At 36.1% G+C, this 16,251-nt stretch overlaps 1 protein-coding gene across 15 annotated transcripts in view; it reads right to left on the bottom strand.

Moving 5' to 3' along the window:
- Positions 1 to 7,360: 7,360 nt before the first annotated feature.
- UBE2D3 (ubiquitin conjugating enzyme E2 D3) overlaps positions 7,361 to 16,251 on the bottom strand; it is a 71,342-nt gene continuing 62,451 nt past the window's right edge. For 8 of the 15 annotated variants that reach the window (XM_070263340.1, XM_014738630.2, XM_070263345.1 and 5 more), the window contains 5 exons: positions 14,866 to 14,943; positions 13,599 to 13,704; positions 10,926 to 11,019; positions 10,433 to 10,482; positions 7,361 to 8,839 (listed from right to left, as the gene is read on the bottom strand). In XM_070263340.1, coding sequence (XP_070119441.1) covers positions 10,434 to 10,482; positions 10,926 to 11,019; positions 13,599 to 13,704; positions 14,866 to 14,943 — 327 coding nt within the window. In that variant the 3' untranslated portion in view covers positions 7,361 to 8,839; position 10,433. The remainder of the gene's footprint in view (positions 8,840 to 10,432; positions 10,483 to 10,925; positions 11,020 to 13,598; positions 13,705 to 14,865; positions 14,944 to 16,251) is intronic. The other 7 variants (XM_070263342.1, XM_070263343.1, XM_023637627.2 and 4 more) reach the window with 1 other exon arrangement.

Genomic DNA, 16,251 nt, shown 5'->3' with positions numbered 1-16,251 from the left:
CAGCTACTATTCAGCTACTTTATTTAGACTATTCAGTGTCTACTGGGCTACTAAACCTATCCTTTGAGTTTAAATTTCAATATTCTATCTTTCTATTCCTGGAAGGACTACTTTTGGTCATTTGTCAAAGCTGACCGGTCACGTCTACAGTCTCCTGCTCTGTTCCCACATCTCAAGCCGCTGTCCTTTCAGCACGGTGCTGGGGAGGCAGGATTCTGGAACTGGATTACCCGGATTCAAGTCTCAGCCTCTGCCATTGGCTGAGGAGCCTCGGGTAAGTCATTGAGCTTCTATGTCCCCCAGTTTCCTCATCTGTAAAGCAGGGATAATAATATGTCTGTTCATAAGTATATGTTTGTTGCTAATAATATAAGTATGTAAGTAATAAGTATATGTTTGTTATGAGAATTGAGTTAATATATGTAAAGAATTCAGAACAGTGTTTGGCACCTAAAAAGTATTACAAAAGGTTACTGTCTTTTGTGACTGATATATATATATTTTTTATTGAAATCAAATTCACATAACATCAAATTAACCATTTAAAAATGTACAGTGAAGTAGCACTTATTATGTTCACAATGTTGTGCAACAACCATCAGCTCCAGCTAGTTCGAAGATATTTTGATCACTCACGAGGGAGACCACATACCCGTTAAGCAGTCACTTCCCATTCTTTCCTCCCCCCAGCCCCTGGCACACATCAATCTGCTTTTTGTCTCTATAAATTTAACTGTTCTGGATATTCATATAAACAGAATCACAATATATGACCTTTTATGTATGGATTCTTTCATTTAGCATGATGTTGTCAAAGTTCATTCACATTAGAGCATGTGTTAGTACTAGATTCCTTTGTATGGCTGAATAACATGTCGTTGTATGGATATACCACTATTTCTTCATTCATCTATTGTTCCCACCTTTGGCTATTGTGCATAATGCTGCTATGAGCATTCATGTACAATTATTTGTCTGAATATGTTTTCAATTCTTTTGGGTATATGTCTAGGAATGGAATTGCTGGGTCATATGGTAATTCTATGTTTAACTTTTTGAGGAACCGCCAAACCGCTTTCCACAGAAGCCGCATCATTTTCATTCCCACCAGCAATGTACAATAGCTGCAATTTCTCCATTCTCACAAACACTCATTTTCCATTTTTTTAAAATTATAGCCATCCAAGTGGGTGTGAAGTGGCATCTTATTGCGGTGTTGATTTGCATTTCTATAATTACTAATGATGTTGAGCATCTTTTTCATATGTTTGCTGGCCATTTGTACATATTTTTTGAGAAACGTTTATTCAAATCCTTTGTCCATTTTAAAATTGAGTTATTTGTCTTTTTGTTGTTGAGTTTTAAGGGTTCTTTACATATCTGGATACTAGACCCTTATCAGATACATGATTTGCAAACATTTTCTCCCATTCTGTAGGTTGTCTTTTCACTTTGATACTGTCCTTTGACACACAGGAGTTTCTAATTTTGATGAAGTCCAATTTACCTATTTTTTCTTTCATTCCTTGTGCTTTTGGTATAATATCTAAAAATTTATTGCCAAATCCAAAGTCATGAAAATTTACTACTGTTTTCTTCTGAAGAGTTTTATGGTTTTAGAGCTTATATTTAGCACTTTGATCTATTTTGAGTTAATTTTTGTATATGATGTGAGGGAGGGGTCCAAATTCATTCTTTTGCAAGTAAATATCCAGTTGTCTCAGCACCATTTGCTGGAGAGACTATTCTTTCCCTCATTGAGTGGTCTTGGCACCCCTGCTGAAAATCAACTGACTACAGATGTATATGGATTTATTTTTGTACTCTCAATTCTATTCCATTGGTGTATATATTTATCTTTATGCTAGTACCATACTGTTTTGATTACTATGGCTATATGGTAAATTTTTAAATCAGGAGGCATGAGTCCTTGAAACTTTGCTCTATTTTTCAAGATTGTTTGGCTCTTTGCACTCCTTTGCAATTCCATGTGAATTTTTAAATCTTGCCTTTCTGCAAAGAGACATTAGGATTTTGATAGGGATTGCATTGAACCTGTAGATTGCTTTGAGGATTATTACTATCTTAACAATAATAAATCTTCTAATCCATGTACACAGGATGTCTTTCCATTTATTTAGGACTTCTTTCTTTCAGAATGTTTCGTAGTTCTCAGTGTACAAGTTTTCCACTTGGTTGGTTAAATACATTCCTAAGTATTTTACTCTTTTTGATGCTACTGCAAATGGAATTGTTTTCTTAATTTTATTTTCAGATTGTTCATTGCTAGCTATAGAAATAAAACTGATTTCTTGTATTGGTTTTGGTATACTGCAACTTTGCTCAATTCAATTATTCGCTCTAATAATTTCTATTACCATTCCTTAGGATTTTCTATATAATGTCATCTGTGAAGATATTTTCACTTCTTCCTTTCCAATTTGGATGACCTGATATACATGTGTATTTTTTTTGCTAAGCAAGATTCGCCCTGAGCTAACATCTGTGGCCAATCTTCCTCTCTCTTGCTGAGGAAGATTCGCCCTGAGCTAACATCTGTGGCCAATCTTCCTCTCTTTTGCTGAGGAAGATTCGCCCTGAACTAACATCTGTGGCCGATCTTCCTCTATTTTGTACGTGAGCCATGGCTACAGCTCGGCCACTGACGAGTGGTCTAGGTGCAAGCTCGGGAACTGAACCCGGGGTGCCGAAGCAGAGCCCGCGAAACTTAACTGCTAGGCCACCAGTGCTGGCTCTGACCTGGTGTTTAATGTCTGAAATTTTTGCAAGTTGGATGGCTCCTACTCAAGGTGCTACATTCCTTGTACTACTTCTTCCTTTCTGATTTTTAACTGTGAGCTATTATTTTCTGCAGAGTATTTTTTTGCTTCTGTCAGTAGCTGGTTGCTCTCATTTGGGACTACTTTAATAATGAAATCTTCTGCTAGAGTTTTCTGGGACCACCTGTATTGTTAAGATTTAGGGCTGCAAATCTTCACAAACGCCAAACTACTATAAATTCTGAGAGGATAATCTCCTGCCACAGAGCGCCAAGCTTCAAAACATAGACTCCTTCCTGTATTAGGGATGGGTGTCTCCTATTTGACACCACTGTTTGGATGCATTCTGGACTTCGCCAGGGTCACAAAAACTACAGTACAGTTCACTTGGTTTTTCAAGTGTTTTCAAAATGAAAGCTGGTTTTAGTTACATTCTGCTTCCTCTTTGGGTTCCCAGTTTCAATTTGGTTTTGGCTTGAGGGTGCTCCTTTCTTTCTTGATTACTGACACACACAGGAAGCTGGTTTTTCCCAGCATGTCTAAGTGCCTTTTCACAGGAGAGTTGCTCAGGGTAATCATCCATTACTGATAGAAACTGAAATGGTCACGCCACTCAGTGGTGCTATTTTACTTACAATTAAGAGAATAAAGAAGGTTCCATTCATTGTATTTTTATGGTATGCGGCAGTTTTTGGTTTTCTTTCACTTTTGGAGTTAAAAATAAAGGAATACTTTTAGCAAAGTCTACTATTTAGCTCAGTCATCTATTAAATATCTGACTGATCAGGCAGTCATCTAGTCATTGAGGAACATAGCACAGCAAGAGACAAAATCCCTGTTTTCATAGAGCTTACGTTCTGGGGTGGGGTTGAGGAGGAAACAAACAGTGCCACACGTAAGGGGGATAATACTGGTATGCCATGGTCCACTCTACAATGGCGGTGCTTTGTTGTTAGACAGTTGAGAAAATCCACTCTACGTTGACATCTGAATAAACCTAACAGTTAGGGAGGAGGAGTCATATGGTATCTGAGGGAACTCTAGGCAAAGGGGAGAAATGGGCAAAGTTAAGGTGAGAGAAAGCCTGCTGTGTTCAAATCTCAGCAGGGGCCTGTGATTGAGTTGAAGGAGTCTGGGAGGTGGTGGGAGCAAACAGGAGTGATTAGAGATGCAGTAGTAGTGGTGGCAAAAGTCATTATAGCCTGTAAATAGCTTTTACTCTTCAATGAGACAGGAAATCATTAGGAGTTCTGGAGCAAAGTGATGACATGGTCCGAGGTGGTTTACAAGGATTATGCTGCGTGGTGTGTGGGAAAGCTTACTGCCAAGTAAAAAGCAAAGGACGACTCAGGCGGCTACTGCAGTAATCCAAGTGAGATGACAGAGCTTTAGACCATGGTGACAGTAGTAAACACAGTAGATTCTGAATAAAGTTTAAAAGAATTGACAGGACTGCTGTTTAACTTGGAAGTGGAGTTGTGAGAAACCAAGGTGGATGCCTAGGTTTTGGGCCAGTGCAACTGAAAAAAGGTTTACATTTACGGAGGCCAAGACGACGTAGGGGTCTGTGTGTATCTGTGTGCAGAAATCAAGTCAGTTTTAGACATCTTAAAAATACCCTTAAGGATAATGAATAGGAATCTATATAGGCGTTCAGGAGAGATGGCTGGGAGGTCGGAAAACGACATGGTTAACTGAGTTCTTAAGCAACTACAGCATGAAAATACTCCACTGTTTGGCTTTACTTGACGCTATTCAAATCTGATATGGTAAACAAGGCATCGAGGTTACAGAGATGCAGACAATAGTATGGAAAAATTTAAATTAGTTATTTCATAAAGCCATTTTCTACAATGTAGGAAAAAATTATGAGGGCTCTTAAAACTGATTTCATCCAGAAAGTGTACTTCTTATAATTGACAATGGGACCTTGACTAAAACAACACATTTCACACAAAAGAGCAATTATCAGAAACACTATACCAGAATTAATCACAAGTTCTTCAAAATGAGGCAAGGAGCGAGCAGTTATAGGGTAGCAGGAAAGAATGCAAAAGAGTGATAATTACTGGACACCTAAAGAAACAAAATGTTCAGCCAACTTCAGTTTCCCCAGCCTTTCTAGAAAACTTTAGTTTTGATCTTTTAACACAGATGCTCCTTAACACTTTTTTGGGGGGTGGGCTGTCATGTTTTTAAATCCTGGTTTCCAAATACCTTTACCATTTATTTTTCCATTGCAATGGGAGAGTACAGTTTTAAAAGCTACCTTAGAGTATGCTTAATAGCTGTCAAATTCACTGAACACTGCAAATATCCTTGACATCTTTTCACTCAAGAAAAAAAAGTTGTTTCGTGTAAGGCTAAAGAATGACGCCAGGGTTCAAATCCTTGTTCAGCTATCTAACCAACACTTAGCAGACTTTTGTACCTGGCTACTCTTTTTAAATACTATTTGGCCATTGGCTGAACTATATATATCTGAATAAAGTTAGATCTTATAAATTTGAGTGTCACTAGGTGAGACTGTTAGTCAAATTAGTTGCAGACCATTACTGTATCTTAAATAGGTAAATCAACCTACAGTATTACTCATAATTCAAAGTATTACAAATTGTCAGAAATTAAAAATGCAATACTCGGGCATACAACCTAAGACATTCTCTTACAGCCATGATACAGCAAGAATTGTAAGAGAACTACAGGGTCCAAGAATTACTGCTGGAGTCTGTTACGAGGCAGACCTTGGGAGCCTTCAGCATCACCTGAACAGGCTTGGGTGCCACCCATTTTTGAATCAGGCGGCCTAGATGAAGTCTGGTAATTTCCATTTTAAAGAATTCTCAAATGATACTGATACTGCTGGTCTTGGGACCACACTTTGAGGACCTCTGCTCTAAATTCTTTATAGACCATAGTTCAGTTATAACTGCTGTTCCAAGAAGTTCAAAATAGAACTCACATAGTTAAAACTGTGGATTTCACGTTAGCTGGAATTACCGAGTAAGACGAAAGTGTCTTTAAACAGACTTTAATGGCAACAATTCCTTTAAGCTCAATTAACCTTAACTATTACAAGTATAATGCAGATGTCACTATTAGACAGTATTTAGTGACTTGCATTGGGTTCCTCATAAAATAGAAAACAAATTCACTTAGAAGTGTAATCAACAATCATTTAACAGTTTTGTTATGCCAACACAGAACATGGCTAATGAGTCACTGCAAAATCACTAACACAGCATGATCAGTATCTGAAGCATATTTCAACTAACCATTAAAAAACTGAGTGTTTCACTACCCCTGAGACCACTAGTTAACTGTGGTTCATACTTTAAAAAACTGTGAGTACACTCATACAAGAAAGCAAACTAAGTTTTTTCTTTGATCTGATAAGCACATTGCAAGCTTGCCCAGAACAAAAACGAGTCACTAAAAACTCATTAATAGGTCCACTGCACTATAATTCTCAAAGGTTAAAAGAAACTAAGTATTTAAAATTTGAGTTTATGCATTAAGACTGAAAACACATAGCAATAATCAAAATCAATTTTTAATCTAATATTCACTTCAGTCCTACATATGGCACTAGTAACATATATGGGTAAAAATTATTGTATTCTTTTGAAGCTGTCATTAGAGATGATCTCAAGTCTAGTGTCCACACATTCAAGAATGGTTTTCCAGGTAGATGCTTTACTGCTCTCTTAAGCCTGGAGAAGCCTTTGACCTAAGAAATGTTGTAGAAAGCATCAAGTCAAAAATCTAGAGAACTGGACACATCCAATCATTATGACAATAGTTTAAGAACATCATCTTCATAAATACTTAGGGGTTGTCTATGGCTAAAGGTCAACTTGAAAGCCAGTTCGGGATCCAGAAGCTCTGACAAGTGTTTTTCACTCATGGTTGGCTTTCAAGAAATGTTATGCCTAGTAAAGCTGTAATTTTGAAAGTCTAGGAGTCTCAGAAATAATTATCTTGAACATAGAGCCAAAGAACAGTATTTCTTACCTTGTGGAACAGCATGTTACTAACTTGTAATTTGTATTATGAATCCAAAATAGTTTTAACAGTATGACATCTATCCTTAAGGAGTCATTTTTTAAGCAAAAGATTAAAAAAAGAAATTCACTCATTGGAAAATTGTATAGCTGGACTGGTATTTCTCAATGAAATGCTTATTACAGAATTAAAGCCAGAACATCTTTGGAAGGCATGCATTTCACCTCCAGGTTAGAGAAGAACCTTAAGTCAATAAATCATGTCCAAACTACATATTAAAATGTTTATAAAAATCAAGCTTTAACATTTATTTTTATCTAGCTTTCCACATCTGTGTGCAGACAAATAAGATTGCACATAAGTATAGGCAGTGCAAAAATGTGGACGTGGAGAAAAGTCACAGATGTACTAGAAATCAAACACAAGATTGTAAGAAAGCAATGGACAAATCAAAGTAACTAGGAAAAGAAGTAAAACTTTAAGGGTCAGAATTAGGAAGGGTGAAGAATGATAATGCCCTCGTTACTACACAAGTTAAATTAGTGGCACAGATAGCACTTGTCAAACAAAAATAATCCAATAGCATTGACTTTTATTCATTCATGTGAAGTCACCTGAAATGAGACCTGCTGCATTTAAATGCTCATTCATGTCAATGGCTGAACAAATCCATTTCAATGGATACTCAGTATCCCACACAGTTAAGTCACTTCAACACAGCCTCACTGACAACTCCCACACTGAAACAGTACTTTATTTTGTAAATTTTGACCCATTATTACTCCCATGTTATGGTTTTTTCAGCTGTCAAGCGTACAAGGTGAAGAAAAAATTTAGTCAGATGAGGGTTGCACGTGAAAAATAAATTTCTTAAACTCCATATACATGTTTCAAAACTGCTGGGTCCCAATCCATCTATGAACTCCAGGGCTGCCAGTATCATGTGCAGCATACTAAAGCTACACTATCCAAATAGCTTATATTAATTCTGCATAAATCAGGTCAATCAATGTGTCAACCTGTAACAGACTGTGCACTTTTAACTGAACATGGCAAAATATTCACTCTTTTGAACTTTACATCATCATTTGATGTCAAACAATGAAGCAAATCCCAACAGTATATACAAAAACGCTTTGCATTTACAAAAGATTGTTTCCCATATCGATTAATCCAGGCAGCTAACTCATTGGTTTATGCAACTTTATTGAAGAAAAATAAATCAATTACTAGCAGAGCTATTAGTTGATCACTCATCCATTGACAACTTGCATCATTTATTCAGTGCTTTATTAAACAGTGTATTGGAAGATAGATTAACTAATAGCTCCAAGCCTCCTAACAATTTAAATGAAAATTACAAAATGTTTGAGACCCTATTTTGGAATACAAAGGGTGTTTGACTTCCAATTTCCATTCTCTGTAGAACAAGAACAGGTCATTCCTTTATTGACATGCATAAAATACATCACATTTTCTGTTCTGCAGATGCTATAAATTCAATACCAATTCTCCAGCCACACCAGTTATGAGCATAAAGTATATCATGTAACCTCAAATCTCTAACAGTGGAAGGCTTAAACAACAATGGATGCTGCTAGAATAATGCTGCTTCCTTTGATGTGACAACTGAACATCCATCTCCCCCCCTCAGATGATTTCTTCAGCATGTTAGAGCAGTGAGGAATGGTTTTAGTCTCATAACCAAGTTAGAGTGAAGACATTGGCCACATAATACACATGCTCCATTTTTTAAAAAATTCTGAATCTTGGGCAACTGTTCTCTTGTAACTACTTTACAGTTTCTAAAAGCAGTTATTGTCCAAAGCTGGAAGAACTTAAGTCTTCTCAGATGAGCATGTGAATGAATGGAGGGAGGTAAACAAAAAATAAAATTAAAAAAGATGAGGTCTGATAGGGGAGCAGCCGGATAAGAAAATCAAAAAAGGAACAGTAATTTAAAGTTTATTCCAGCTATAATGCAGGTTATTCTGACTTTAAGGAAGCATCACATGGCATACTTCTGAGTCCATTCCCGAGATATTCTGTTGTACCTGTAAATAAAGAAGATGTTATTTTAAAAGCTAAAATAAAGAATTCTTAATACTTAAAAGGGAAGGAAAGATTTCTATTGTATCTCCAGACTCATCATGGAGCCATCTCTAATGGCTATGGTTAGAGTAAAGCCAACGAGAGAAAGCACTGGGACTCAGAGCAACGTGGGAAATGAGAGCCTTACGCTTCCAATACAGTGTGCCAACACACTGAAAGCAGTACTGTAATATACACAATCAAGTGGCACTGAGATTGGGGAGGCTAACAAAAACCAAAAACCTTTTCTCTCCCTACCACTGAGCTAACAGTCTATCAAAAATTCTACAATTAGTATCCATTCCAACAAATTTTAATGATTAAAAACTTATTTTACAGTTCATCATTGACTCACATCAGAACAACACACACATTCTGTAAATCCATAGAAATTTCCATCAAAGCCAGAACCAAACAATTAACTGAACAATTTTATCTGAATTCTAGACTTTGAGAAGTTACTTGACCTGACCTGGGTAAAACCAGGAGAGAAAATACCTGAGACTTAGGCATAGGCAGAAGACTGAGATACTGGTGAGGGTGATAAAAAGAGTAGCAGTTTTTTTTGGGGGGGGGGGGGGGGGGGCGCGTGTAGTACGGTTAATTAGAACGACATGTGTTACTTTTTTTAAAAAGAAAAAAAAGTGCAGTGATTGGAGCTGACAAGCCTGACTTGAAACCTGACGAAGAGGAGCCTCAGAGTACAACTGGGGGTATCTCTGTTTAAAAAAATCAACAGGTAATTCACACATGAGCAAGGTTATTCATTACTGACGAAGATCACTCATATTGATAAATGCTATCAATTTCTCCCTGTATTATACCTGTGTCATAGGCCACTTACCAACAAAAAATAGTGATAACCTTAAGAAATGAATATACACCAAAGAGCACAGGAGAACTTTTAGATTTATTACACTTTGAACTTTGTAAAATATTAACTAGCTTCATTTCAAACCAAGAACTAAACATAAACATGGTTCAACCACTTTTCTGAACTTTAACATATAGAAGTTTTTTCTACCAATTCATGGTTACCCTATTTAAGGACACCCTCTCAAAAACCCAGGACTTTAAAACAAAGGTTTTATTTAGCATACAGGGAGCCACAAAGTATAGCTGACACTAATGCATGCTTGTCAGTAATGAACATTTAGTTTAGATGCTTAGGCTTAATTATGTGTTTTTCCCTTACATTATCATCTCTTGGCAAAATATGAACTAAATCACCACATTCCGTATAGTATTGGTATGAAGTTTAAAATACATCAATTTTAAAACTAAAATTTAAACACCAAGGTAGTTTGAAAAAGATACTAAAATTTCCATTTCTTACTACTGCTATGTAACTAGTACTATTTTGCCATGCAAAAATACTCTCAAGCAATGACTACCGGGTATACTTTCACGCTAAACAGATCAAGCAGTTAAATGTACAGTTTCAGAAACTGCCACATCCGTTACCTTTGGTTGGTTAGTACAGTGCCTTACAGCATGCAGCACCCAAGTGCTGACAGTACCATGAATAGCGCACCGTAGAGTGCAGATCCTCTTACCCTACAACATAGCGTATTTCTCTGTCCACTCTCTTGCTAACCTATTGTACCTAATTGGACAAGTATACTTAGCATTAATTATAACACACAAAAGTAATAAGGATGAAGTCGTACACAAAGATAATTCAAGTATTTCAGAAATTCAGACCAAATTTTTACAAAGTATGTACCAATATTTGTTTTCAAAAACATACTGGGGGGGGGAAAGAAAAACTTGCTTTCTTCCCCAAAACTTAAAGTGACAAAATATGGACATGTGAGAAAAACAAAACATTTCAGAGGGGTCTATTTTGCTATCACATAAACTAAAACCTAGTAATTTTTAAGAGCAATCCCATTTCAGTAACTAGCTTTCTGCACATTTCAACTATTATCTTACCAGAAATAAGCATCAAGTCCTCTTGGCATTGCCACACCTTACAGCACAGCATAAGCCTAACTCATTAAGAAAAACCATCTTTTATATTATTTCCTTAAACTACACCATACTTACTTATCTCTGTCTGTTTTATAGATCCGTGCAATCTCTGGCACTAGGGGGTCATCTGGGTTTGGATCACATAGCAGTGAACAAATGGATAAAAGAACTGCAAGAAAACAAATGTCTATTACCAAACATTGGGAATTTGGATAAATAAAAGTGTATTTAAAAAACACACTATAAACCTCAATCTATCTTAATCTCAATGAGACAAAGCTTCTGGTAAAAAGGAATGCTAAAAATAGAGCTTTGCAGCCTCAAGTCAGTTTAGTACCAACTAGCTATAAAAATACTGCCAAACTCAGAAGTTCTGAGATAGTCAAATGATGCCATATTGTCTATTATTTTTTTAAAGAATTAAGTGGCACTAGAACTTAAGTCTGAGGGGAGAAAAAAACTTTAATAAGAATATCCGAGGAACATCCACGCAATGTTACTCTTGGCTGTTAGACCTGATGAAAAGTTCATTCTCTGCCCCGCCTTTAGGGAAGTCTCACAAAAATTCCCAACTGCTCCACTGACTTTGTGTTTTGTCTCCTTAAATTTGTAAGGTAGAGACCACAACCCCAACAGGATTGATTAAATGAAACACTGCCGAGATCTCCATTATTTAAGGGGATCCTTCAACTTCAGTTCTCACTCTGACCTGTCCAACCACGCATCACAGAGCATGTATCTAACTCATTCTGAATGCCTGTTATGTGCCCGACTGTGCAAAGTGTTGTAAACTTTCAGATATAGAAGCTTGAAGTGGTTATGACAATCTTCAGATGAAGACAAAAAGCAATACCATAAAGAAGACAACTCTGATGTAACAGATTACAGCAAATCTAATTTTAAATCCAAGTGCAAGGGGGAAGATATAAAACTCAACCCAAATTTACAGAAACATAGTGTTCAGTACTATAGTGCATTCCCAGCAACGGTTAAAAAAAAAAAAATTGGATCCTAGGATTAAGATATTCTTAATACCAGGTTATCTGGTGTCAAGAGAGCCTGATTTGAAACGAAACTGAAACATACCCAAGAGGGTGAAAAACAGGTCTAAAATTATGTCACACTTGGGGCTGGCCCAGTGGCATAGTGGTTAAGATCACGTGCTCTGCCTTGGCGGCCCAGAGTTCATGGGTTCAGATCCTGGGCATGGACCTTCTGTGGAAGCGTCCTACATACAAAATAGAGGAAGATTGGCACAGATGTTGGCTCAGCAACAATCTTCCTCAAGCAAAAGGAGGAAGACTGACAACAGATGTTAGCCCAGGGCCAATATTCCTCACCAAAAAATGGTCACACTTGAAAGAACTATGGCAGCATTCACTCAAATTGTTTGTCTAGTCCAATAAAAGTTTGGTAAATGCTACACCACACCTTTAGGAAATGCATTGTACAAACATGTGAAAAGTCTCTATGATGTCATGCCTTAAAAAAAAAATTTGTTTCACTATGCATTTACCATACTCACGAAAACTCTAAGATTTTTTTTAACACTATTTTTTTAAAGAGTGGCACCTGAGCTAACATCTGTTGCCAATCATCTTCTTTTTTTCTCCTTCTCCCCAAAGCCCCCCAGTACACAGCTGTATATTCCAGCTGTAGGTCCTTCTGGCTGTGCGATGTGGGGCACTGCCTCAGCATGGCCTGATGAGTGGTGCCATGTCTGTGCCCAGGATCCGAACCAGTGAAACCCTGGGCTGCCAAAGCGGAGCAGGTGAACTTAACCACTCAGCCATGGGGCTGGTCCCTAAGATTTTTAAAATAAAATACTATTAACTATTCCAAGAAACAATTTGGGGAATGCTGAACTAAGTATTCAGCCAGAAAATGAGAATGGGTAGGGTTAGCTGCTATCCTCAAATATCCGACATACTCATTATCAGCAACATTAAAAACCTAATTTTGTGTACCTAAGGAATGCTAGGCCAATAACCAAAAACTGAAAATTACTACCAGGCTGACTTCCTTCCTATTAAGTCGTTTTGAGGTAGGTGATTTTATCTGTGACATAAAAGCCACTAGAGTCATTCAAAAAGGACAAAGAGAGACACTCCATCTCCATCTTCATATTCATGTGAAGACTGGACAACCTATTAGAGACGTCATATAATGGATCCCTATTTAAAACTGAAGAGCAGAATTGATCTAGAGACACTTCTAAGACTTTATAATTTTAGACTGTTATTAGGTAGAAACAATCTACCATGTTCAGACAACACCTAACTAAAGATTTTTCTTTTCACAAGGCTTCTTATCAAAAAAGTAGTAAACACAGGAAAGCAAAATCAGAATTTTCCTACAATGGAAACCTCAAGATTTAAAAGCTCTGTTAACTTTAGGTACCCATTTTAGAGAAAAAGCAAGTACGTAAGCGTGATGTGCAAGTGGCTTGGGATTGAAAAATACCACAGAAATCCAATGAAATAAACTTTGCTATATTATTATTTGCATATAATGCCCCAACACCTTAATTTGAATTTTAACTTCTTCCAAGAAATCTCTGCAACAATACTGGTAAAAAAAAAAAAAAAAAAAAAAAAAGCAAAAATGATATAACTTCTTATTCCTTCCCCACCTCTCAGCAAAAAAGTTAGCATAATAAAGACTCAGGTATAAGTAGGCCCCCAAATGAAACTTCTTTGACTATCAGTAAATCAAAGCAGTTCAAAACTCTCTCTAAAAGTACTTTACCTTTAGAAATAGTTAAAGCAGGAGACCACTGTGATCTTAGAATATCGAGACAAATGCTGCCATTACTGTTAATATTTGGATGATAAATTCTTGTTGTAAATGCAACCTAAAATAAATGAAAGACCTTTAGGTATTTTTCCCAAATAAAGACAAGCATCCTAAAACTAAGTAGAAGACTTTTCAAGGTTTAAAATATTACCACAATTTTTAAAAACCAAATGGCTAAAACCTAACCTATACACACAAAAGCACCAATAATTACAGAAACTGATTTTTAAATTCTGATCAAGATCCCTACAAGGCTCCCTCCTTAAAATGGAAAACCTAACTTTGGCACAAAAGTTTTATTCAATGATATGGTGGGATGTTCTGAAGGTTAACCTTGGCCCTACCATGTCATGAGTGATCAAAAAGAGTAATTTGAAAGGCATTTAATTAACACTCACTAAAAAATAAGGAACTTCTGTACGTAAACCAAAATTTATAGTCCAGCTCACTTAAGGTATCAAGTTACAAAGGATGTACTCGAGTCTGCATTTCCACTGAATATAAAATACAAACTTGAGTATCACAAAGGTGTTTCATCTAAAGTGTCATATTGCACCTATAAAATTATTGTGAAGATGGTCACAGTGCAGTGCCATTGTTTGATGCATATTATCTTCTATAGTTATTCATATACATTTAATTTATGTCAACTGCTCTGAAAAGCCAAAGACCATATGCTTTTAATACCTATAAACCAGTTCCCTCCCTGCATTAAGCAATTCTAAGTTTTGAAAGATTTATTCAAGTTATGTATGCAAACTCAAACCCCAAAATAAGTTTGTCCAAACCCCAACACAAATACAGTATAAGTTGCAGCAACACATGCAAAGGCATTCTAAACCTGAACATTTGAAGTGTACTGTTACAAGACACTAAGGCTAATAATCCAAATCTGTATAAGCACAATAAAGGGAGCAGCGGGGAAGCTTCCACACAGTGTATCTGAGCCTCGCAACATTAAGGATAAAGCAATTCTTATCTTCATTTTACGAAGTTCAAAACCAGGTCGAGCTGCTCTTTTAACTAAAGGCTAAGAGTAAGCCTTCTACATCAGTGACTCAATTCAATAAATAAATATATTCAATCTCAAATTTTCTTATTCACTATATATACTACCAATTTAGCCTTAACTAGGTAGAACCCTAATTTCTAAAAATGTTCTATTCCTCTGAAATAAAGCATAAATCTATACTAAAAAATTTTAGGGGGAAATACTTGCCTTAGGTGGTTTGAAGGGGTAGTCTGTAGGAAAATGAATTGTCAAAAAGAATACACCACCTTGGTATGGGCTGTCATTCTGTGAAAAGAAAAATACGCTTAATTGACATTTAAAAAATTATTGCTAAATAATCCATATAACATTTCTATTTTCTAAGCATTTCTCTAATATGAACCAAAATTACCTATTTACACTGCAATAAAAATTATTCCACAATTCAATTCATATTAATGGGAAAAACAATCAAAATTTACTATAGATCAATAAACCATAGTTCACTTAGATCCCATTTTTTATATGTCAAAGAATTTTTTAAAATTATCCAGAAACACAAGCGTTTTGTATCCTGATTCTCACAAAGGAAAAGTATACTTAGCAATAAAGTCTACACACAATATTATGTATCAAACTATAATTTGAAAATAAAACCTTACATTTGTAGAGTATTTCTTTTAATGATAGCCACATATACACAAAAGGCTTTGTATCTCAACAGGCCATTCTGTCCACTGGCAAACCAAAATATTAGTAACATAACAGGAGAAGCAGAACAGAAACAAACAGGTTTTTAAAGTTTAATTCTCAACTGGCTCCTCAAAATTCTCATTTAAAACCACAGAAGTTTTTTCTTCAAAAGCATACTAAATTCTCCACAGCAAATCAATACACAGGATTACCAGATTTGGAAAACAATGTGGAATGTCTGTTTTTCCATTTCAATAGAAAAGACAAAATTTAAAGCTATAGCAGTATTCTTTCTCCTTTGCTATTTTGCTCATTATAATTTGAGAAGAACTCCCTTTGTAAATAAATATTACACAATGTTAGTATGAAGTAATATTTGGAAGAAACTACTTGCTAGGATTTTACACTTAATTTAACCAATACCAAAAAAAAAGACATCACTGTGCCCATTTTACGGATGAATAAAATGAGATAAAAGAAGTAACTTTAGTCAAGTGTATGAACAGCAGATAACAGAACTAAGATTCAAACTCAGGTCTCATGAAGACCACTGATCAAAGAGTGATAAACAAAAGAGTGACCTAGTCAAGGACTATAAGGTAAATGTTCAAGAAAATATGAAATTGCCTAATTGCTTCTGGATATGCAAAGAACCAACCTGAAAACATGTTTGAAAATTTACAGTATTGAAAATTCCAGTTGAGTTATTACCAACATCTATTCCTCTCCATTAGAGAGAGTATGTGTATAGTGCTAGCCTTTCATTATGCCCATTCTGGACGTCAGAGAAATAAAAACTTTTACAGGTCTGACACTTAAATATGCTCATTTAATCCCCAGCCCTCGGTAAAATAATTAAACACTAGCTGAATTAACCTAACTCCCTTCTATATACCAGGTACGTATAAGGGACATAGAGAG

The sequence above is a fragment of the Equus caballus genome, chromosome 3 (assembly GCF_041296265.1).
Source record: "Equus caballus isolate H_3958 breed thoroughbred chromosome 3, TB-T2T, whole genome shotgun sequence".
NCBI classification, from domain to species: domain Eukaryota; kingdom Metazoa; phylum Chordata; class Mammalia; order Perissodactyla; family Equidae; genus Equus; species Equus caballus.
Note: the sequence above shows the minus strand (reverse complement) of the source record. Positions and strands in the feature narration are given on the sequence as shown.